At 46.4% G+C, this 24,920-nt stretch overlaps 1 protein-coding gene across 1 annotated transcript in view; it reads left to right on the top strand.

Moving 5' to 3' along the window:
• The window catches only part of LOC121439071 (dual 3',5'-cyclic-AMP and -GMP phosphodiesterase 11A), a 282,745-nt gene that overhangs the window by 239,853 nt on the left and 17,972 nt on the right, over positions 1–24,920 (top strand). Inside the window, exons 16-19 of the mRNA XM_041639564.1 lie at positions 2,324–2,401; positions 3,940–4,003; positions 10,796–10,870; positions 14,167–14,250. Of these exons, the coding sequence (XP_041495498.1) occupies positions 2,324–2,401; positions 3,940–4,003; positions 10,796–10,870; positions 14,167–14,250 (301 nt within the window). The remainder of the gene's footprint in view (positions 1–2,323; positions 2,402–3,939; positions 4,004–10,795; positions 10,871–14,166; positions 14,251–24,920) is intronic.

The raw sequence follows: 24,920 nt of genomic DNA, 5'->3' as shown, positions 1-24,920 counted from the left end.
TGTGGGGAAGATAACTTCACTTTCCTTCATCTTGAATTTCCTCAACTGAAAAGTAAGAGAATCAGAGCAGATTTCTCTCAAATGTTTAAAACCATTCTCATGTTCTCTGGTGATGTATTTGTGGTAATGAAAACCAAACCAAGGGTTTCCAACCCAGGGCCTGGTGCATACTAGACACAGCCCTCGACTTCTCAAGTTTAACTTGCAAAGATTATCATCTGCAGGAATATTTTCTTTTATCTTTGGCGGTTATAGCCAAAGTTTATGAGGGCAGAGGAAATGCAGTCTGTCAAGAAATAGTTCCACTTTGGCCGTGGAGAAACATTGAATTAATTTGCTACATTTTTTATGTCCTATGAAAAGATCTCTCAGCTCCCTCTTCTATCCACCATCCTTTGGGATAGAAAATGTTGCCTTTCTTCCCAACATGATGAACGCTAGCTCTGTTCATGTCATTTTAATCCCATGACTGAGTTTGGTTTCGGTGATTCTAAGACTTTCTCACTTGAAGCTCTAACTATTAAACGTTTTATCATTGGAGAATTTGTTCAGGTGATGCTACTCAGTTGCACATGGGAGACCTGGGGCTGTTGGCATTTACGTACTTAAGTGGGCGTGGCGGGAACAGCCCGCACAGCCTGCCGTGAAGGTCAGAGGACGACTTGTAAGAGTCGGGTTTTCTCCTTCCACGAAGTAGGGTGAGGGCTTCAAACCAGTTTGCCAGGCTGGGCAGCAAGTTTTCATTAACTGCTGGCCAGAGATGGGCGCTTTTGAAAGAGGATTTGAAAGGTAGTGGGAGGGCTAAAGGAAGAATTGAAGGGAATTGGGGATAAATTTTTCTCAAATCGCATTCTATGATTGTATGAAATTCTCAAACAATAAAGAATAAAAGGGGATTTTTCTTGCAGTGATGTAGCCAACTCCACAATACACCTCCACTCTGTATCAAAGATGGCACATCCCTTCCACAGAACTTTTCCCCCACGGTGCTGGACACAGAACCCAGAACTTGCGCATGTTAGGCCACTCCCAACAGTGAACTATCTCCCAAGCCCTTTTCTTCTTGGCATTTTTAAAGAAAAGTTCCCTATAAGTTGCCCAGGGTGACCTTGAACTTGCTATGTAACCTAGGGAGGCCTTGAACACACAATCCTTCTGCTTTGCCTCCCGTGTGGCTGGGTTGAAGGGCCTAGGACACCAGGTCCGGCTTACTGTGCTCTTCCTTCATACAACGTCCTGTGCTCTTTAGTTTGTACCAGTTAGAGTCCAGGCTAGAATACCTGATCGGACTTTTCTAGGGTAAATCTTACACTGTTTTTAAAGCTCTAAAGGGGGCCATGGAGCGACCTCAAGACACCTGTGGGCTGAGATTTGAAAAGATACTTGTCCCAGTCTTTAAAGTACTCTCATTAGTAAATGCCAAGAGGGTGAAAACTTGGGGACTGATTCTTAGAATGCTCGTGATGTCCACACTCAGTTCTCTCTCTTTGTCGTGACAAAAATGACAGGTTGTGTAAGGTTTCAAAACAAGGAATGAATTTCCCTGTATTCATAACTTTAAGATATACCTCCTTTGTCCTTCCCATACATCGGGAGACGTATAGGCTTAGGCATGGTGTGTGTGGGTGTCTGGGTGTGTGTATGTGTGTGTGTAAAACACTTATGCATTGTGCTACTTGCTTATACACGCCAGCCGTCTCATTTAATCCCCCCAGTAAGTCTGTGAGTTAGCAAACGAAATACCCAAATTGTTCCTTAGGAAATGGAGGCTCCAAAGGCTTTAGTAACTCCCTGCAGGCAAGTACAGCAAGTAGACAAATGAGCTACAGTTTAGACATGGCTACTGCTTGACCCTCTACCCTATGAGCTTAAACACCGAGGTTGCGAAATTGTTATTCTTCTGAGCTGGAAAACAAATCTTCATCTTGAATTTACTGCCAAGGAGTTTATCTTGTCTTGAGTGTCCCGTGTGGGGTGATGAGAGAACCCTCTGAAGTCTCCTTTTTTGTCTGTCCTTGCCTGCCTCCTCTGACTTCCATTGTCACGGCGGCTTCACAACACACTGTCTGCACTGTGTTCTGTTTCATGGATCTATACTGTCCTTTGTTGTAAGTACATTTAGGAATGATTGCAGCTTCCTCTTGATGTCTCAACATTTTCAAGTGATTTATTTTGATAGTTCTTTAGCCTCGTGATTTCAAATATTGAGTTACTGAGTTCAGGTGGTCTTATATTTTCCCCACAAATGTGTTTATGTCACTCCACAGACTGAGAAATTTCATTCCAGGGGTTTCTCCCCTTCTTTCATTTGATTTCCCTGCAGGAGAAGAACTGAGTTCTTTGAGCTTGTCAGCAAAGGAGACTACGATTGGAACATCAAAAGCCACCGTGATGTGTTTCGGTAAGAAAAAGCACGCATTTGGGTACACTTTGCATTATTGGACATTTTAGCCATGCTTTTTCTGTGTACATTGGAAAAGTCAGATGATCAGCTGAACAGAACCTAAGTAATTCTCCCAATTTGTCGGAGTGAGCAGCTTCACAGGGATGCTTCCCTGTGCAGTAGACACCTCTGGGGTGTAACCCATGGTCATGCTCCCGGCTGCACTCACAGAACTTAAAATGAGACCCTCAGAGTGTGTGGAGCAGTATGGTAGCTTTGTAATAAACGCAGCATCCTGAACCCCTTATTCTCCTTGAGACTGTTACTTAATCTCTCTGTGCTTTGGTCTGTAAATAAGAATAGGGTCCCTCTCGGAGGCCACAGTGAAGGTTTTGTCAGCCAGCGGTCAGTCCTTTAGCTAGGAAAGGCCCTAGGACAGAAGCAGGGGGAAAGCCAGCACTGCCAAATGCTGCTGCAGAGGATCAGAGCCCAACAACAGACCAAGCTGTCCCCCTTCGCACAAGCTTAGCATAGGGGTGTTTGGATAGTGCTCTGGTCCAAGGGGCTGGCTGAGGCTGGCCCTGCCTGGCTCGCAGTGAATGACCCATTGTTAGCTGGGACCCTGCCCACTCCAATCCTGCTCTACCATCTGGGCAGCAGACCTGTTTCCAAGACATTGAGATCCAGCAGGGTTTAAAAGTCTAGCTGACAGCAGGATGGCCCTCTGACCTTTCACAACACATTCTTTCTTCAAAAGCAGCCAGCCAGCGCACCTCCCAGGGCTCCGGCTGGTGCTGTTTACTCTCCACCAGGCGCTCCTATTGTTAGCTGAAAAACAGCGGACGGGAGCCCACCCGCCACATCTGATAATACTCTCTATCAATGATTTGAGTTATCTCCAGTGTTTCCACGGTTCAGTGTGAAACTTAGTTAAATCCACCTCTGGAAAACCTGATTCGCGTTTGTTGTGCCTGTGTTTTAGCTTGCAAGATTAAGGAACGCCTTAGCTGGGTATGGTTTGGTTTGTTGGTTTGTTCGTTTGTTTTTTGAGAATGTGAATAAAGCAGTGGCCGCCAGGTAGTAACCCAAGTGACACAGTGTGGCTCCCTCGGGGAAATCTTGGCTCTGTGGAGCTGTGAACTTAAAAGAGTGCCCTACACAGCGTGTATCTCTCCTCTGTGGTGTGGATTTCTCTCCTTTGTCGCCCGTGTTAAGTCAGCCACGCAGGGTGATATACTGATCGCCTTGCTTACGGCTAAGCTGGGGGGTAGCCACAGCCTGCTTGCCTCAGGTGTAGACAGAGGGCTCTCCTGCTCTCCTCAATTTGCTGCAGACGAAACAAAAAGGCGACCCGGGAGGATGTGAGAGGTCTTTGTGTTGCAGGCAGCGGTGGCTGCCTGGGAGAGGCACAACCGAGCGACTTTAAACAACGTGGCCCCTTGTGGAGGGAAGACGTGGGCTGACCCCGGTTCCGTGTTATTTATTTATGGATCTAGGGTGAGTTTGTTTAGGAATGCAGCAGAGGAGCGTTCAGGCTGTTCGGTTCTGTTTTTCAGATCAATGTTAATGACAGCCTGTGACCTTGGAGCCGTGACCAAACCGTGGGAGATCTCCAGACAGGCAAGTGATTAATGGCGGAGCTCAGCAGAGGAGAGACTGACGGGGGCGGGGCTGAGCACGGAGAACAGTCTTTGCCTAGGTGCCGGCCTGGCATGGAACCACAGCCGGCCAAGTCGGAAGGCCATCTTACCCCACAATCTTTCTTCCTGTGCTTCCACTGAACAATGCTATTTCTGGCTGCAAGATTTTTGTAACGTGCTAAATCTGAAGAACCCTTTGACCATCCTGAGGGCAAACGGTTCATAGAAAAAAAAAAATACTGTTTTTGAATAAGTAATCTTGTGTTAGCAAAAGATCCTGTTTATCACTCATGAAAAAGAAAATAGGAAAAGTGAAAATCTGTTCTGTTTTAAAGTACTAGTTAAGCATCAGAGGGCTCTATTGCCAATGCGTGCTGTGTCCCATTTAATTTTTTATCAAGACTAATAGTTATTTTACAGTTTCTCAAAGCACCCAAGCATTGCATTATTTCTTATGCAATGGTAGTTTTGAATATAATATAATATTATATTCAATATATAATTAAATATAATATTATAATAGCTCCCTGGCTGCTTGACTACCAAGATCCTTGTTTACTAAGAGGGGTCAATAGCTTTTTAGGTTTCCTCCCCCTCTTTAACTTAATCTTATTTGTATTGTTTTTCTTGAGGCAGGATAACTCTATATTCTCGAGGCTGCTCTAAAATTCTTTGGCTCAAGTAATGCTCCTGCCTCAGCCTCCTGAGTGCAGGACCAGTCAACAACAAACTCGCTAAGTTTTGTGCGATACCTTTTATGGGGGAGATAAGGTATATTCATATAATAATAAATGATTTTTTTGTCTGTGATGTTTCATTTCATGTATGATAGGTAGTTAGTACAAAGGCTGAGTAACCACAACACAGAGATATCGTGTCATGATCCCAGAAACCTATAACCATTCCCTGAGAAGAAAAGAACAGTTTTCTGCTTGCAAGAGTAGATGTAAGGATTTGCTGAGGGAGAAGAACCTGGACCATCCAGATGGGTCCTAACTCCCATCACAAATGTCCTTGTTAAAGAGCAGAGAAAGCTCAGGGTTCAGAAGAGAAGGCAACGTGAGAGTCCAACAAATACTGAAGTGATCATGTCTACACCCCAAGAAGTGCTAACAGCTACCAAACGCTGAAAAGAGGCAAAGGTCAGACGGAGTCTTCAGAAGGACACAACGCCAACCCCTGGGCTTCTGCCCATCACCCTGGTGTGAACCACTGGCCCCAAGAACTATGCAAGAAGAACTTCCTGTTGTCTTAGCCCCAGAGTTTGGAGTGAGGTTTTTGGAGTTTTAAGAAATTCATTCACTTCTCAAATGGGAAGGATGGGGCTTAGCAAGGCTAAGCAGCCCAAGGTCTCCTATAGAGAGCAGCTGCTGACATGGGGCTTAGCAAGGCTAAGCAGCCCAAGGTCTTCTATAGAGAGCAGACGCTGACATAGACAGACTTGCTCTTCTCCTCTTTGTGTCCTTGAGGGTCACTGCCCTCGGACTGACGCAGTAACCATTCAGACCAGGAGTCCTTCACCATTGCTCTTCTCCTCTTTGTGTCCTTGAGGGTCACTGCCCTCGGACTGACGCAGTAACCTTTCAGACCAGGAGTCCTTCACCATTGCTCTTCTCCTCTTTGTGTCCTTGAGGGTCACTGCCCTCGGACTGACGCAGTAACCATTCAGACCAGGAGTCCTTCACCATTGCTCTTCTCCTCTTTGTGTCCTTGAGGGTCACTGCCCTCGGACTGACGCAGTAACCTTTCAGACCAGGAGTCCTTCACCATTGCTCTTCTCCTCTTTGTGTCCTTGAGGGTCACTGCCCTCGGACTGACGCAGTAACCATTCAGACCAGGAGTCCTTCACCATTGCTCTTCTCCTCTTTGTGTCCTTGAGGGTCACTGCCCTCGGACTGACGCAGTAACCTTTCAGACCAGGAGTCCTTCACCATTGCTCTTCTCCTCTTTGTGTCCTTGAGGGTCACTGCCCTCGGACTGACGCAGTAACCATTCAGACCAGGAGTCCTTCACCAATGGACTACTTCCGGGGACACAGACATTGGTGACCTCCACCCTGGGAAAGGGACAGAAATCTGAATAAAAGACTAGCCAAGATATACAAGCTCACACTAGATGTAAGCTTTGAGTTTGAATCCAGAACTTGTTCTTGGATTGGAGAGACAAGGGGCTGGAGTGTGAACAAGACACAGATGTACAAGATGTAAGACCTCCAGGAAACAGAGGGCAGGAGCGCAGGGACAGAAGGAAGAGGGCTGAGGGGCTGCAAAAGCCATGGCTGGAACTGGAGTATGGTTAACAGCCGTGGGGAAAGCTGAGACGGCACAGACTTCCGAGGAGAAAACTTACAAACCAAAACACATAAAGTAGATCCCAGCATATCAGACCCACACTCTCATTCACACACGGCCAAGCTTCTCTCCTCAGCCTGGAACCACCTGCACTTTTAAACATCATGGCTTACACAGGTCTAACCTTTTGATACTACGTCATGACAGTGTCGCTTGCAAAACTCATGCCAAGAACCAGGCAGTAAAGTTACAACAACAACAAAAATCTCATGTTCTAAGCGAGTTTACAATTCTTCGTTGGGCCACACTCGTAGTGATGGGCACCTCTGCTCTCATCCTGGACTGAGCTGATGGACCGACCGAGGAGCTGACAGTAGAAATGAAATGCCTTCGGTAATCCACCGGTCCAGACTTTTCACGTGAGAGTACTCTGCCAGAAGCTACAATCCATGTCTATGCCCAGCCAGAAGAAAGTCAGAAATCATTTGTGAGAATGTAAATAGTACAGTCTGCCCTTAAAAATCACCAGAAATGTCACTCAGAGTCCTTCTAGACAAAGCATACTCATTCTTTCCCCGGGGAAGGTAAGTGGGGTGGCCTATCAGTCAGGGCATCAGGCTCCCAGTCTAGAATCTCTACTACAGGTCTGGGTGTAACTTAAGGACCTAAACATGCCTTGAATACAGCATCAGACAGCCACCTCCACACACAGAATACCACCACAGCCCTCCCAGTCTGCAAGGGAGGAGATAAAGGACATTCGAGACCAATGGTCCGTGGAGATCCTGAGCCTTCCAGGCATTCACCATGAAGTCTCCACCAGCAGTGGGCCTGGCTCCCTGTGGGATGCTTCAACCGCTCAGGCTTTCTTTCCATGGCTTTTTAGCTCCAGTAGGAAAATGATTCCTTTCCCGTGATCTCCTATGACATTATTTGAAGGCTGGGTACCTTTCTCGGCCTACTTCTCACCTGAAGAAGGTGGCACACTGGCTTCGTAGAGTCACAGACTTACGGTTTCTTCAGCACGAAGCTCTTCAGCATTCAACTAAAACAAAAACACCGTGGTTTCCTCTATGTGAACATCTTAGATTCTTTTTGCTTCCTGGCACTCAGGAACAGACGAATGTCACCTGTTTCTCTCTTGTGTCCTCATCTGAGGACCCGAGGTCTCACAGCTTTCGTGAGAGAACTATGTAGTTGATTTATTTTCTGAGCTATATTTTTCTGATTAAAAAAAAAAAAGCTGGTCCAGATGGCTCATCAAGTAAAGACGCTTGATGACAGGACTGATGATCTGAGTTCTAGTCCCCAGACCCATAAGATAGGTGCAAAGAGAAAAAGCAGCTCCTGCAAGCTGTCCCCCCACCTCCACAGGCAGTGTGGTAAACACGCACGCACACACACACACACACACACACACACATTTTTAGAAGTCATTTAAATTTATTTTTAAAAAGAATTTGCTGAAAGTCACCCAATTCATTCAGATATTTTATCCATAACTACGCTGGCCACACCATTAATGAGATTCTTATTTCACAGCTGAGTCTTAATTAATATTTCCATTTAAAGCATACCTTAATTTTAATAATTCTAGTTTGGAATCAAGCAGCAGCTTCATCGTTGTTTCCACGAGACTGGATTTTTCTGTCCCCACTCATCCCTCATTATAAACCTGCTCATCCTTTCTGAGCTCTCCTCTAGAGTGCCCGGGGAATAGTCAGCAGCTATTATTGTACGCTGTCAGCATTTTGTTTGCCAATCACTTCTCGCAAAATGATACGTTCTTTAGGGATCGTGCTCACTCTCTTTCGGTGATAACTGCGCAAAGTTGCATGAGAGACTGTCTTCTGTAAGGCCTCCTGTCTGTCCGTCTGTCTGTCTGCTGCCTGGCCTCCAAGCTGATCTATGTCTTAAGGTCCCCGCCCCCACGACGTGGCTCTCGCCTGCCAAGGTCTCTCATGCACAGAATCATGACACCGTGTAAAATGGGGCAGAAGTGCTGGCCACCTGTGATCCCGGCACCACATGGAGGCGGGGCCAGGGCATCCCCAGAGCAAGCTGGCTAGCTAGACCAGCCAGAAGTGGCAAGGGTGGGGCCCGCAAGAGGCTTTGCCTCGATCAATTGGAAAACAACGAAAACACTGGACACCTGCTTCTGGCTTCTGCATGGACTTTCCCATGTGCCCATACATCCTTGCACTCACACACACCAACGAATACACACACGCACACTCTTAAAATTAAAATGTAAACATGCACACTTGTGCATATATCTATATTAATATGTACATGTATAGTTTTGTTTTAATTAAGATTAATTTTATGAGCCAGGCAGTGGTGGCACACGCCTTTAATCCCAGCACTCGGGAGGCAAAGGCAGGTGGATCTCTGTGAGTTCGAGGCCAGCCTGGTTTATAAGAGCTAGTTCCAGGACAAGCTCCAAAGCTGCAGAGAAATCCTGTCTCGAAAAACCAAAAAATAAAAATATTTAATTTTATGTTATATGTGTGGGTGTTTCTCCCACCTGTGTATCTGTGTATCATGTGAGTTCATGGCACCCAGAGACCAGAAAAGGGCTTTGAATCCCTTGAACTGGAGTTACGGACACTGGTTAGCAACCACGTGGGTACTGGGATTCGAACTTCTGTCCTCTGAAAGAGCAGTCTCTCTTAATCACTAAGCCCTTAAAAACGTATTTTGAGATAGAATCTGATATTGTAGTTCAGATTGGCCTTAAAATTGTGACAATCCCCCTTCCTAGACATTCATTTTATTTTTAATAATCCTTCTCAGAATGCATCGTAGCTGTGGTTTTTTTTTCCACTCATCTTTCTTCAGGAACATGACTTGAAGTACATGGGTTTCTTCAGTGGCTCCTCCCATTCCCCCCCTTCCACATCCTTCTTTAATGAAACATCCAATCAGGAGCCACTTGATGATCTTGATGGGGTTTTAAAGTACAAATAAGCCAGGGGTTTAAGTCAAACTCTGAGGGGAGCAGAGGGGACTGGGCAAGGTTGCTCTAGGAGAGGAAGATCAAGAGTTCCGGATAGTGCCTTTGTTTTCCAGGGAGTACACAGGATTCCTGCTCAGAGCACCTTGTATGCATTTATGCTAATGCAAAAGACACACAGTTTCACTGTGGGAAGATAGTTCAGAGGTTAAGAGCACTGGCTGTTCTTCCCTTCCAGAGGACCTGAGTTCAATTCCCAGTAACCACATGGTGGCTTATAACCATCTATAATGAGATACGGTGCCCTATTCTGGTAGAACACTGTATACACAATAATAAATAAATCTTAACAAAAAAAGATACTTCAGAGGCAACCGAGCAAGGGGGGGGGGGGGGGTTCCTGGAGCCTGGTTAATGACACTAAAGGAGACTGCTTCTCCTTTAGAAGCCAGGTCAGAGGGGAAAAGAGTTCAGAGAGTGGAAATCAAAGGTAGGGGCTGAGGCTAGAGAGGGGAGAACCCACAACCAGGGGGACACGGATGGCTTTCTGAATCACTTCTTATTACTTCCAAGTCGCTGAGTTCTTGACTATGACCCATGCTTCTTACCAGAAACATTAGAAATCTGACCTCACTGGATATTTGCGTTTTTAAATATTGCTTCTCTTGTTTTAACTGTGGTTATATAGGTACACATTTAAGTTTGACGTTGTCTTTAAATTTTATTATCCATCTCTTCAGGTACATATAAATAACCATTTTTCATAATGCTTGGACCATATGTACATCAAGTGTGCACTCTATCCCCAGGCCTCTTTTCCCTGTTTGAGACCTATTCTTACTAAATTTCATAGGGTATTTTTGAGTTCACTATAAGCAGGCAGACACTGCCTCTGAATCCCGAGTAGCCATGATTATAGACCCAGGACACCAGATCTGATTTAGGAAAATTATCTTGACTCTATGTACCTGACCAAATTAAACCATCTCGCTTTTATAGGGCATAAGATTCTTCTCTTCTGTAAGAGCATTAAAATGGAGAAAAATCAGTTTGGGGGATCTAGGCTAGCACTCCCCCACACACCAAGTCTTCCAATATACTACAATTCCAGTGAGTTCATTCAGAGACTCGCTAGCTGCACACCTAGTGTCCTCAGAAATGCCCAATTGGCATTTGTCTGTTCTATCAGCTCTCTTTCTACAATGATCCCGAGAACCTCAGACGCCTTTAAAATGTGTCTCTGGATCATCCAAGTCACGGGTGAATGTAGGGGGCGGGGTTGCAGGTGCCTGCGATTAGGGATGGAGCATTGCATTATGGGTACAGTGGAGCGGAAGTGGTGCAGTCTGTTAAGAAGAATAACAATTGGGGCCTACCGTAAATTAGTGCTTTCAGTACAGATTCGGACAGCCCGAAGGCCATGCTCTTCAAAATAAGAACATTTCTCTGCACGTAAGCCAGAAATCACTTCCGAGTCTCATGGTGTCCTACACTACAAACATCTTAAAATGCTTCTGTGTTTCAGGTGGCTGAACTTGTAACCAGCGAGTTCTTTGAACAAGGAGATCGGGAGAGGTCGGAACTCAAGCTCACTCCCTCGGTAAGCCGTTCCTTTCACCATCACGGTAGCTCCAAACCACGGCTTGAAATGGGAAAGGCCGAGAAGGGGTTTGGAGAAGTCCCGAAAGCTTAGGACTTTAACTAAATAAGAATGCTAGCCACCGTGATCCCAGGTTTCTGACTGAGACTGCTGAACAAGCATTTCCCGGCACCCACAGCGGGACAAAGAAGCAGGCGCAAGGGACATCTCAGAGCCAGCGCGGGCATGTCACTCATGCCCACTTTAGAGCAGAAATAACAGCCTAGCGTTAAAGTCAAGCTGTCCAGCCTCATGGAGCAAGCTAGCTCTTATTTTTCAGTTCCAAGCTTTCAAACTCCCCAAAACAAATCATTTCAAACCGTTTTCTTTTCTTTGTTTTCAAATTAAATAGGACGTTATCAAAGCTTAAAATATGTCTGCGCCAAAGGATGCTATAAGGAAAACAAAGGGACAACCTACAGAATAAGAGGAATTATTTGCAAACTGTGCATCTGACATGGGCCTCATAGTTAGAACATTAGAATAACTCTTATAACAATGAGACAATGCAGCTGAAGATTGGGAAGGGGTGTCTACCCAAGCATATCACTTCTGAGCATACCCATGAACAAGCACATAGACAATAAAGACACAAATGCAGATTGCGGTCACAGTGAGGCGCCACCTCACACACAGGCTACTGTTGCGGGAGGTCCTCCCACTCCTCCAGTCTATAGCTGCTGAGATACCAGCCCATTGGGACGTGGTCTCTCTCCCTTTAAAAAAGCGGCCACTTCCCTCTCCTCTCTCTCTTCACTTCCTGCTCTGCCGGGCAACTAGACTCCCTTCCTGGTTGCATAGAGGGCTGTTGCCTGGGACAGTGATCTGTAAGATTTTTCCCCTTTAAATAAATACCACCCTATTAATCATAATTCCAAACTGGTGTGGCATTGTTTGTGACTTACGCCTTCATTTTGGCGCCCAACGTGGGGCTCGAACCCACGACCCTGAGATTAAGAGTCTCATGCTCTACCGACTGAGCTAGCCAGGCAGCCGGGGTGCTGGGGACGCAGCCCCGCCGCCGCTCGTATTACTACAGGCTACTACTAAAAAGACAGACGATACCAGCCCTGTAAGTTTCCAGAGAAGCCCAGACAGTGAGATGCAGGAAGGAATGCAAACTAGTGCAGCTACTTTGAATATCAAGTCTGGAATCCTCAAAAAGTTAGACCTAGAGGGCTGGCGAGAAGGTTCAGCAAGCATAGCACTTGCTGTCGAGTGGAATCCCAGATCCCACGGTAAAAGGAGAGAACCTACTCCCGACAGCTGTCCTCTGGCCTCCACCTGCCTGCTATGCCATCGTCATCCTCAATGTGAAAAACAAGGTCGAATATAATAAACTTGGCCTGGAGTTGCCATATAACCCATTCACTTCTAGGTTTATCCCCAAAGGAAATAAAAAGAAACCACACCCATACAAAAACTTGTGCACAGCTGTTCACACCAGCTTTACTCCTAGCACCCAAAAAGTGTGAACAACGCAAATGCCCGTCAACTGATGAATTAATAAGCAAAAGGTCATAGATCTCTGCCTTGACATACAATGCGGCAAAAATGAGTGCGTGAAATGCTGGGCACTTGCTGCCTCGATACACCTTGAGTATCACGCTACGTGAAAGAAGCCAGTCCTGAAAGGCCACGGCCGTATGACTCCATTTAAATGAACTAAATAAATAGCTCAAGTAGAAAAAGAACTATAGAGAGAATAGACTGCTGTGGTTGGGGCGTGGTCCCACATCCTGAGGTTTCCTGTGCTGCAGCTCAGTCCCCAGTGTGAGTGTTGAGAGGTTGGAAGCTCTATCCCACTCTGGTGGGGAGAGGCGTGGTCTTTGGAGGTTATAGGGACCAGAGAAGTTCATGAGTCCCCGGGGAGCCCCATGATCAAATTAGAGTAGATTATAGGAAGGGGAGAGGCACCGGAAGACACAAATGTGTGCTCTTTGTCTCGTGCTTTATGGTGTCCTGAGACTCTCAGGTCTTTCAGTAAGAAGGCCGCCAACAGACGCAGGCCCTCCAGCCTCCAGAACTGTGAGCCAAACAAACCTTTTTCTTTGTCAAGTTGCTCCCAGTCTCGGGTGTTTTGTTATAAAGACACAAGACGTATAGACACACAGACATTTTTAAAGGGACATTTCTTAAGCAAGCTTTATGTATTTCAGAAGAACTCTCATTTTCTCCAGTACATTCCCTGAATTCCAGGCATCTCTTGGAAAAGATGAGCAGGGTCTGTGGAATTCAGTGGCTTTCTGCCTATTGTAGGTAGAGATGGTTTCCTCAGATTTGGTACCTAGCGTTGTCTCTACACTCCCTTTGTGGATCATCAGTCTGAAGGATGCAACCTTCCCAACATCTCAGGACTAAGGATGAGGCTTGAACTTGCCCTTATGACTGCCATAGACACCAGAATGATGTGGGTGCCACATTTTACCTCGCCTTTCAATAAGGCAAGACAAATTCTAACGAGGCAGTGCCCTCTTCCTGGTCAGCGGGCAGAAGGTAACGTCATAGGCCCCTTACTTTTTAAGAACAAAAGGAAGGACATTCTCCCTGGAGTTGAATTAACTGTTTATTAAAGGAATTCATTTTAACCCTCTAATTCCTGTTGACCAAAGTCTTCCCGATAGAAATAAATCACTCTAGCTTTTAGAAATACGCAAAAATTATATCAAGCGTAATAATGTCATAAAATTTAAAGGCTGGGCTGAAGAAAGGATGCATGCCTGCCCCCACCATCCGTCCAGAGCAAGTTCTCAGTACTCTGCTAATATAGCAGAACCTTACGAGAAATCACGTGGTTGCCGCACCAGCGCCCAACCTTAAAATCTCATAAAATAATTTATGTTTCATAAGAGGGAAAAAAGAGAAGAAACCCTGCTGCTAAGGCTCTTTTCCAATCTCGGGCATCTTCTCCCCGCAGAAGTAAAAACCTGCATTATTTTTGTGGCAAAAAGATGTACCTCCTTCCCCTTGACTTCACCCAGTTCCCAGTGACCTGCTGACTTGATTTAGTAACCATTACCTGTACCTGCAGACAGCTTTTGGCCCCCGAGGAGCTGAACGCCATAAAGTTCAAACAAATTCACTTGCAAATCTCATCTTAGGAGATCTGTGAAAATACTTTATTTCTCATCATAGAGAAAGGGAGAGAGGCTGTGTGTAAGACTGGTGATTTGTGAACTACTCAGCTGGTGACATCTGACGCGCCATTTGACAAAGCGACAGTGGATAAAGGCCAGGCTTCTGCTTTTCTCCTCTAGGCTATTTTTGACCGGAACCGGAAAGACGAACTGCCTCGCTTGCAGCTGGAGTGGATTGACAGCATCTGCATGCCTTTGTATCAGGTACTGCCGGCTTGTGAGTGTCTGTGTGTCCTGCCCGAGGCGACAGAGAACATGGGTAAGGTTCTCAGAAACGTTTGAAGTGGGAGACACTTGCAGGGTACGAACCAAGAGCTGGTGCTTCGAAGATGGGGACCTCAGGTCTCCATCGCTTTCTGAAATGTAATCTCCACGGCCTCACCTTCCTTGTCTGTAAACCAGGGATTATAATATTTCATCTCTGCATTCACCAAATGGTGCTGCCTTGAAACTCAAGGATGCAGCCATAGTCAACACCATCTCTCCAGAACACACAGCTCAGAGGCCTAGTAACTAAGGAAACTCCCATACACACTAAAATATTGAAGGCTTAGAGAAATCTAGTGCGAGAGAAGCATGCTTAGCCTTGATTAACCCTGAATTTCTCAAATATAAATTTATTTTGCTTTTAATTTTTATTAGTAGCATGTGAGACACAGGATCTCATCAAACAGACCTTTCTGCTCTGACCCCAGGGTCTGGACCACTGGGTTTTGTATGGGAAGCATCTTCCATCTTTAAAATCTGCCTTCATCTTTAAGCAAACGTAACCGTGCCAAGCCGTGAATCCTGAGCAGTGCCACTAATGAGCTCTTGCTTCTGCCTGGTGCAGAGCCTGCCTGGGGCAAGGAGACATGTGTCAGCTTCGAAGGGTTCACATTCCGCTTTCGGAGCTCTGCTCAGGGCCCGCATTCATTTGCACTAACAGTTTCATGTACATTGGTTTTTAATTCTATGGCATTTGCTTTCAACTATACACCCCCCGACGAGTTCTTTACCCCCGACCTAGCTCAATCCGTCTGAGCCACGTTCCTAACTTCCAAGTGAGATGCACGCAGGGAAAGCTAAGCCTCTTTAGTGTCTCATTCCCTGCTACTCCATTTAGGACCCAGGATGGCTTTTTAAGGATGTCACAACCATTAAGTCCCAGGCTTACCCACCACTTCGTTGTCAGTACTGTTACGAGCTACAGAGACCTGTCACAGTCCCCTGAAAACAAACAAATTAAAATAGTGTCTTCAGGACCGAAATGTAATTCTAATAACCACAAATGATAAAAGTAAATTCACTTGTTATTTCATATGAACCATTAAATGCCCAACATCATAAAATCAATCAGATACAGTTTTAAGATAATCTAAAATCAATTGTTATGGTTACAAATGACTATAATATTCCCCCATCTAATAATGAAAGATTGGACAAGAAACATTGAGAATGATGTAGTTTATTATAAAGAGGATCCTAACACTCTTTTCTTCCTGTCTGCTCCCCCACCCTTGGCACGGAATATGCAGGCTCCCACATAGAGTCCATGGGTGCTGGTCAGGTACCTTTTGCTTTGCTGAGTTTCCCTTGGTTGCCCACATGGAATTATGGTTTAGTGTTACTCGGTGCCCCATGCACAGGTTTTAATGGGATGGATACTTTACTCTTTTAATTGATAAATTTCTCTTTCTGGAAGGGAGTAAAGCTCAATTAACTTCATGTGCTGCTAAGGGCCTGCACGTGGCTCCCACCCCGAGTCTGTTGTTTCATTTCTGGTCCCCAGCTCTTTGGGCTTATCCTGTATTTGCTCCTAGATATTTTGGAATCTTTGGGATAAGAAGGAAGCTACTTGAAGTTAAACAGAAAAGATAGTGCTAACGATTTAGAGAACAGTATTTCCGCCGCGCATCACGCAGTATCCTGATTTTCTTTCCTTACTCATCTCTGAGGTTAGACGCACCTGTTGTTTCAGGAAATGGATCACACAGGCCCAGTGATGCATCTGCACATTTAATTTGAGTCCTTCTCCACCTCGGCCTTTGCTCTTGTGTGGAGGCTTCCCAGCGGCCTGGCTCTCCTTCTGACTTTTCTCTCACTGTGAAAAGCCGCGTCACCCTGAAGGAGCAGGTGGAGAAAGTTGCTCATAAGGCTGATGCTCAGTGTTCACCGCTGTTGTCTCTCATGAGCGGGCAATGAAAAGCTTGCTCTCTCTTGGTTTCTTATCACCGCTATTGCTTTTATTGCACAATTTCTGCTATGAATTCTTTGTAAGGCTTTTAAACCAACTGAGCCATCAAACCGCAAGTGCAGCCAGCACCGAAAGAGCCCCTCACAGCATCTCTGTCGAGTTCTATCTTACACGTCGTGCAGTGGACAATCTCACACTAACTGATGCTGCCCCCAAAATGAAATGGAATCCGTCACTGGGCAGGAACTGCAGCTATTGGGAAGACAACAGTCTTAAGGAGATAGCCATAAAAGTCACTGAAATGACTCTGGTCCCTTAGGCAAAGTGTTTGGGACGAGTAGGGCTGCTGCAGAAAGGGCACTGGGGTTTTGAACATAGACATGCAAAAATGGGATTCTGAAGGGTAGACAACAAATAAGGTGGTATACAGCTGGCAGAGGTTCCCACGGTGCAAGGGCTAGAGGGACACAGTCTGAAACACAGAATAGAAGAATCCTGCGTAGTCTTGCTGAGATGACTGGGAACATGGCAAAGGGGCAAAGATTAGTAATCACAAGACACAAAATAGACATCCCCTCTAATGACAAAATCACAGGCTCTAAGACAGCAGGCGTGGATGGCAAGAGAGTCGTGTAGAGTCCAAGCAAAGGAATTGTGTTGGGAGGAGCACGGAGTGATGGAGGCTGGAGAGGCTAGAGGCTGCTCTGTATAAGGCTAGGGCGGCAGGGAGTTGGAGGAGGAGGGCGGCCATGCAGCGGGGCAGGAGATGTAAGTACGGTTGAAGAGCTGCTACTTTGCTCCATGGACTTTACTGGGTAATTCGGTTTTACTCTGTGACTTTCAAAGGATTCTTCGTGTTAAACATCCTAGTTGACGGAGCACTTCCTGCTGGTGCCTCTGGTTGTTGACTTTGGATTCCCTCCGAGCAAAGGGGAACAAGTGTCATTGCTCACACAGGTGCCCGAAGAGGCCTCAGTGGGAACCCACACCAGAGCATTCTGATGCCCATTTGTTGAAAAAAAAAATCCAAACTCTTGTCTACCGGACGGTGTTAATCCCCAGGCAACCCGTAACTGTGTGGAAGGAAAACAGGGAGGAGTTCTCACACTAAAATCTATTCGTGAGACAGCTACTCAAGTAATAAATAATAGGAAATAATAGGGCCAAAGCGGCTGACAGAAAATACATGAAAACATATAGTGTTGGGGTGTTGATTAATTACACAACTATTTCTATCTGAAATGAAGAGCAACCCCTTGTGACTGCAGGCCAGGTGGGAGGGCACAGTGGGGACCAACCCCAGATTCCTCACGGTTACATAAGGAGACACAGCATATGTTTATCTTTTAAATCTTAGGGTTCCAAACTTTTGGAAAGAAGACAAAGAGAGGGTGGGGAAGAGAAAGCGGTCCAAACAGGCAGAAGTCATGATTTATCTGTGACAGCATTTTAATCAGGAAGCATACAGGAGGCCCAGAGCAGGCGGGGGAGCATCAAAGCGTGTTCCCCAGGAGAAGTGGAAAGCCCTGGTTAGTTAGCTCTGGCCTAGCAGGATGTCTTGGAGGAATACATTGACATCTGATTCCAGAGCTTTCTGCTGTCTTTACACCCTGCTGGGGAGCCATTAGCCTGCTGCTCAACATCTTTGGATAAAAAAAAAAAAAAAAAGTGAGAAAAAAGAAGGGGAAAAAAAGACACTATCAAAGTTTGGAGTCTCTGCTGAGGCAGCCTTAGGGATAAACAGAACCCCCCCTGTCTCATTCTGAGCTGCTGTTCACAGGAGCAAACTAAGTTTTTGCCCCTGATTTTTGTTCTCAACTCAAACCTCAGCATACCTAAGAACGGCAATGATGCACAGAGACATGATAAATCTGTTCGTTCAAAATCGACAGTTTTTCAAGGAAATCAGATTTTCATCTCCTCTCCAAACTGGCTTTTGAGTTGGGGGATGGATTCCCTCACTGACACTGCAAAGGGGTTACCCTGGAATTGGATCCCCAGCTCCTTGTAAACCAGCCCTGGCCATGCACAACTAGAATCCTGCAGTCCCGCAGTAGGGAGATGGGGGCGGGAGGACCAGAGTTTAAGGACAGCCTCTGCCTTACAGTGAGTTGAAGGTCAGTGGAGGCTGTATGAGACCTTGTCTCGAAAAACAGTGACAGAGGTTCCACACCAGACAACAGACTTGGAATCTTATTTCATTTATGTATTTATTTTAACTTCGGCTGTAATGATCATCTTGGAACTTACTGTTTTACTAGCACAGCTATTAATGTGCTCTCTAAGGAAAGTGAGAAGGGACTTTCATTTTTCCATTAATGGAAAAATGGGTCAGCAGTTAAGAGCACTGTCTGCTCTCTCAGAAGACCTGGGTTCAATTCCCAGCACCCACGTGGTGGCTCACAACCACCTGTAACTCCAGTTCCAAGGGAGTCAACACCCTCTTCTGACCTTCAAGGGAACCAGGCACTCACAAGGTCACACACACACACACACACACACACACCAGCAACACACCCATTGTACAAATTAGGGACAAAAGCAACTTGGGGAGTTGTATTTCAGTTTATAGTTCCACATTCCCAGACCATCGCTGAGGGAAGTCAGGACAGGAATTCAAGGGGGGCAGGAACCTGGAGGCAGGAATTGATGTGGAGGTCACGGGGGAACGCTGCTTACTGGCTTGGTCCTTGTGCCTTGCTTACCCTGCTTTCTCATAAGATCCAGGACCACCAGCCCAGGGATAGCAACACCCAGAGTAATCTGGACCCTTCCACATCACCATCAACCAGAAAAATGCACCACAGTCTTGCCCAGAGGTGGGGACATATTTTTCAACTGAGTTCCCTCTTCCCAAACGACTCCAGCCTGTATGACGGTGACATAAAGCTAGCCAGCACACCCGTACACATAAAATAATTTTTTTTAAATAATAAAATATACTGTACTATGCTTCAAATTGTGGAGGCTGCAAGTTAGGAACTAATAAACTAGAAAAGAGGTTATAAAAGGCAGCCTCTCTAGATACTGGAAAAGTCTGTAAAAAACGACTTGGTGGCCCCATGGTTCATGACTCATGTAGGATTTTTTTTAAAAGAAGAAACTAATGAGCAGGGTGACTGGTCAGAGCAAAAACTTGTCCTCTAAAAGCCTGCAAAGGCTGCATGTGGGAAGAGAGAGCACTTCCGTGGGATGTTTTGGAAAATGAGAGGGAGATGGGGAGGGATCGGTTCCTGGATGTGCTTTCTCCCCCATTTAGCAGTCTAGTGAACGAAAGAAGAGACTTGGGGCAAGTTTCTTACTTGTCTTACAAAGGCAAACGTGCGTGGAATGGCATTCACACAGACTCAGAGGTAAAACAAACAAGCAATCCTCAAGAATAGAGAGGAGAGAGAGGGATGCCAGGCATGGATCTGAGGACGCTTGCACAGGCTCTGGCCACTAACTCCAGTGAAGTCTGCGGGCTTCGTGACCCCCCCAGTTCCTAGTCAGTTCTAGCCACTGGTGTTTGGGCGTAGGCTCAGCCCCTCCGGGGCTCAAAGCTGCATCCCTGTCTTTCTGCTGTCCACACTACCTACTGAGTCCCCAGATGTGTTGCTTGGACGGTGCCAACTCGCTGTAGGGTAATTATGTCCTTTTTCTGAATTACTCTTGAGATTCCAGAGACAGGTCCTCTCCACCTCCAGACATCAGCCACCAAAGGTGTCACCAAGGGGGTAGCATCTCAGACCCCGTCTCCAAAACAAATAGACAGGAAGAAAGAAAAAGAGAAAGGAAAAGAAACTAAAGGAAGAAAGCTAATTGTGTAAGAGCCAACGAGTAAACCAGCAAGCAGCATCTCTGCTCTCAGCTCCTGCCCTGACTTCCCTCAGTGATGGACTGAGACAGGAAGCTGTGCCTTGTACAAGCCCTTATCCATCCACATCTGCAGGGGGTGGAGTCGAGGACACAGCAAGCTGAGGCTGTGAGGGAAGAACTTTCTAGGCCTTTCTCCCGACTGCTGGTAGTTGCTTGCTATCTTGGCCCTGTGTGGCTTGCGCACACTTCACTCTTTCCAGAGACAGAGGGCTTTGCCTGGCCTTGCTATGAAAACACCACAGAGGAAGATTAGTGGGATGGCTCAGGGAGAAAAGACACTTCTGTTCAGTCTGTGGACCTAAAGGTTCGAGCCTGGATGCCCACATGATGGAAGGAGAGGACCGCTTCCCACGAAATGCTGACCTCTTCACACCCCCCCCCGGTCATCACACACACACACACACACACACACACACACACTGTCATCATCGCACACAGTAAATCAATGTTAAAAATCAATCAGGGGAGCGGTAGAAAAGTTGCAGTGGTTAAGATGACGTGCTGCTTCTACAAAGAAGCACACAGCTGCTCACAATCACCCATAACTCCAGGTCCAGGGAACCCAACACCCTCTTTTGACCTCCCTAGGCTCCTGCACACACGTGGTGCACATACATATACACATAAAGTAAATAAACAGAGGATAAATTTTAAAACATCAAACACCAACCATTGGATGTTGGGCCCGCGCCAATCCTATATTATCTTGTTAACATCTTCAGAGACCCTGTTTGCATGTCTGGTTACATTCATGGGTGCTAGAGCATAGGACCTCGGTGTGTGGTGCCCTTGGGGAGGGCACCGTGCTTTTGCACAACGGAGAATGAAAGAAAATTAGAAGCAGATAACTGAGCTCTTGAGAATCTGGCGGCCCTTGCTGCTCAGCCAGGGAAGTCACCTCTATACCTGCTGCCAACTTAGGGGGATCAGAGAGTTCTCCCCTCAGAGCCCCATGTGGGAGATTCACAGCCAAACTGTCTATAGGATGGCTGGCTGCACTCCCTGATGGTACCTACAAGGCAGAGAAGTCATACCCTGCTGTGGGGGTCAGAGCAGCTCAAGGGGAGACATCTGCAGACACTTGCACAGGGGCTCTCAGTGAATCAGATCCCTGCAGGGTGCCCTCACAATAAAGCCCACCCACGTCTACCAACACAGCTCTCCAGCCCCTCCCTCTACTCCCTTACCAGCGGCCTTGGGGGCTGCTTTCAGTTCCTTGTCTGTACGGGGACAAGCCTGTACGGGGACAAGCCTGTACGGGGAAGAGCCCCAGAAGAGCTGAGGGCAAGCTCCCATACAAAAGCAAAGAGACAGGAAAAGGAAACAATCAAAACAAACAAAAACTCCAAACAAACCAAAAGGGTAAGAAACTTGTTACAAGGTGACCAGGGCTTCCCCTTCTCTACAGCATCTTAGTTTTGGCATCAGGAGAGCTCCGCAGTCGGGTCTACTATACTAGCGGGCTCTCCTGAGAGCTCCGCAGTCGGGTCTACTATACTAGCGGGCTCTCCGGCTGCTCCACCCGGACCCTTGTCAGGCTCAGCAGCCTCTCCTAGAGTCAGCCCCACGGTTTCATCCGTCCACCGCTCCTGTGACCCTCTGCCCTTCAGTCCTCCCTCCTCACCGCTAGAGGGAAAAGAGGCTCAACACGAGTGACCTGTAACCCTCAGTCCTGCTTTGATTGGCACCTGCCCTCTCTACAGCGCCACCTGGCTCCAGTTCCGTCATTTGCCCTTGCTCAATTTGTCATCTCTGCGGGGCAATCCAGTCTCATGCCAGCTTCAGAACTTGCTCAGAGAACAAGGTCCTTGCAAAAGAAATCACCCCCCACACACACCAAGAGGTAGATGTATTCCAGTCTCTGGACTCTCTGTGGCTTCCATTAGGGGCACATCCTAATTATCTGTGTTCCTCCTTTCTTATTCAGCCACAGGGTCCAGCGCACTCTCCCTGGGGCAGTGTCCTCCCACACACCCTCAGGGACGCTCTGCGCTTGCTGTTACCTGGCACCCAGAGACAGGCTCAATAGTACACTCAAGGGCAGAGTGTGACAGAAACAGGAAATGCAGGGCTACCATGTTGCAGCTGACGTGCTCTTATGTCTGTCACTCAGCAGCTTGCATGCCTTTGTCACCGCGTAGTGGGCTTTAGCATTTCCGCCTACATTTCATGAATGAGAAACCAGGGACCTTGCACGGGCTGCTCAGCTGAAAAGAAAAGGTCCCAAACCAGAGTCTAAGGGAGGCAACAGGACTGTTTTCAAAGTGTCCTTTTTCAGTCCTGACCTCCAGGGTCATCAGCCTCATCCTCTCTGACTTCTTATTGGTTCATAGATTTGACAGAAAGCAGCCTCATTCTGTTACACGGTAAAACCTTCCAGCATGGCTGTCACTGTTACTGCCTTGGACATCATATCTAATTGTCGTTGTCTCTGCTGAAAACTCGGGGAAGGGCCAAACTGCCTGGCTTACAAGATGCAGTGGGTCTGCACCCGCATTTCCTGAACACTGACTCTGTGCTCAAGACCATCTTCCCATGTGTCATCTGACTCTGTAGAATGCAATAACAAGTTAGATAGCATAATCACCCATTCCCCAGGAATGAAAACTGAGGCTAGAGTTTCCCAGATCAACCCGAGAAGTCTCAGTAGATGGCAGAGCTCAGGTCCTTCCTGCCCTCCCATCTCAGACCCCAAACCACGATGAATCACTGATGCCTGAGACCTGTGCGCCCAGGGGTAGCATTACACAGACCCCAGAGCCTTTGCGGACATTAGCAACCACCGCTGTGATACTGAGCAGTCTAGAAGCAAGTCTGCAGATCCTCTTCAGGCCAGGAAGGTTGTTATTGGGTGAAATTAGCATGAGAACCCAAGACTTTGTTCATCGGTGTAGGGCTTGTCCTAATATCCTCCCACCTATGTATAAAAGTTGAAGCATATCTCAAAGTTTTTTAAAGACATTCCAAAGACATAACCTTAAAAAAGGAAATTTTGAGCTGCGTGTATTGATGCATGCTTATCGTCCCAGCACTTGGATGGCTGAGGAAGAACGGCAGGACTTTTGAAGCCTAGGCTGCATAACAAGACCCAGTCTCAGAAAGGGGAGGGGGCAGTGATGAGAGAAGCAGATTTCAAACAAGCAGAAAGCCGACTGGATGAGTTTGTTTTGAAGGGCAGGGTGGCCAGCTGAGCTGCCTCCAAGAAAAAGGAAACAGGAATGAAAAGTCAGCAAACAAGGTAGAAAAGACGGGTCTGAGAAGCTGAACAGAGGATACGAAGGAAGATAAATGGATAATTTAACAGCCGTTCAGTTTTTCAGCAAGACAAAGAGCGAGCTACATTGCATCAGAAAAGGGCTAGAAATGATGATGGATGGCCTGGAGGGTCGCGGTGGCCAGCCCGGGGCAGATCCGAGGAACTAAATAAGGCTTGGGGACTGATTGGGATTGAAGAGTTCTCAAAATCTATTTAATGGTCAGGTGGGGGACATTGATCGCGTTCCGGAGGAAATGCGGAGGCGCAATGAGGTGGTCAGCCCTTATTTCCGATGTAGGCCACTGAGCCGGAGTGTGCGTGCGCAGCACCGGGGCGGCGTACAGAAGGCATTCAAACCGATTTTGAAGGAGAGTGGGAAAATACTAATTTAATTTGATCTTTATGAAATAAGCATTTGTCTTTTCTATTCTCAGCCTGAGAAGCCGTTCTAACTATTGATTCATTTAACGCTTCTCACATGACCAAAAATTGCCCTTGTGAGTTTATTTATTATTTATTGCCTTGCTGAGGGTTGAACACCAGGCCTTATGCATGCTGGGTAAGTACTCTGCCATTGAACTCTACCCCCAGCCCCGTGGAAGGGCTTTAAATATTTTATCGTTGAATAGTTAACACATGCCCAGTGAACACAATTTAAATTGTTTGAAAAGCAAAAAGAATCAAGAAATGATTCTCCCTGGGCTGTCGATCTGCCTCAGTTTCTCTCTCTCTCTGAGATCAACTACTACTAACCTGGGTGTTGTGAACGATCAAAACAGTCCACATGGCCACGGTGTCCCGGCCCTGATTTCAGCACACAATGCTTGCTCGTTTCTGAACGCAGACAGGAAGGTTGATATGCATCGTACTTTACATGTAATATATTTAGAGATTGTTTCTGATTTGTAGTCAACGCTGGCCCATGCTTTGATGGCTGTATAGTATTAGATTGTGAAGATAAAGATGAAGTTATTTAACTAATAGTTATTTGTGGCCCCTGATGTTTCTAAACATCAGGATACCATTACCCTTATAGACACACCGTACCCACACTTTATTGATAGGATGGATAGCCAGAAGTGGGGTCGCTGGCCTTTGAACTTTGGAACTTGGATAGCTATGGCCAGCGTTTGCTCTGTGCAATTTGAACTATTTTATATTCCCAGCAATAAGGCCTGAAGTGCCCTGGGTCACAAGAAGTAGTGTTATCAAATGTCCTTAATTCTTGTTAGTATTGTATATGTAAAATATATGTCACTATAGTTTTCACTTTTATTTTCCATACCATTTTTATGATGTGGCTTTAGATTTACTTAACTAAAATCCACTTGCCCCCTTTGCTGAGTAGGAACTCACTTTGTATTACATTTTTCTCGTTTGTCATTGTCTTTTCACTTCGTCTGTGCTGTGCATCTGTTAGTTTGTTTGGAGTTTTTTGGTTTTTGCAGTTTGATTTGGTTGGTTTTGGACAGAGTCTCGCTACGTGGCCATGGCTGACACTGAACGCTCTATGAAGATAGACTCTATTTGATCTGATAACACACTACAATAGATTTAATGTCTGGAGGATCTAGTTTCACCTTC

Source organism: Microtus oregoni, unplaced genomic scaffold, assembly GCF_018167655.1.
Source record: "Microtus oregoni isolate MIOR12 unplaced genomic scaffold, Mior012 000060F_001, whole genome shotgun sequence".
NCBI lineage: Eukaryota > Metazoa > Chordata > Mammalia > Rodentia > Cricetidae > Microtus > Microtus oregoni.
This window is presented reverse-complemented; position numbering and strand designations above follow the sequence as displayed.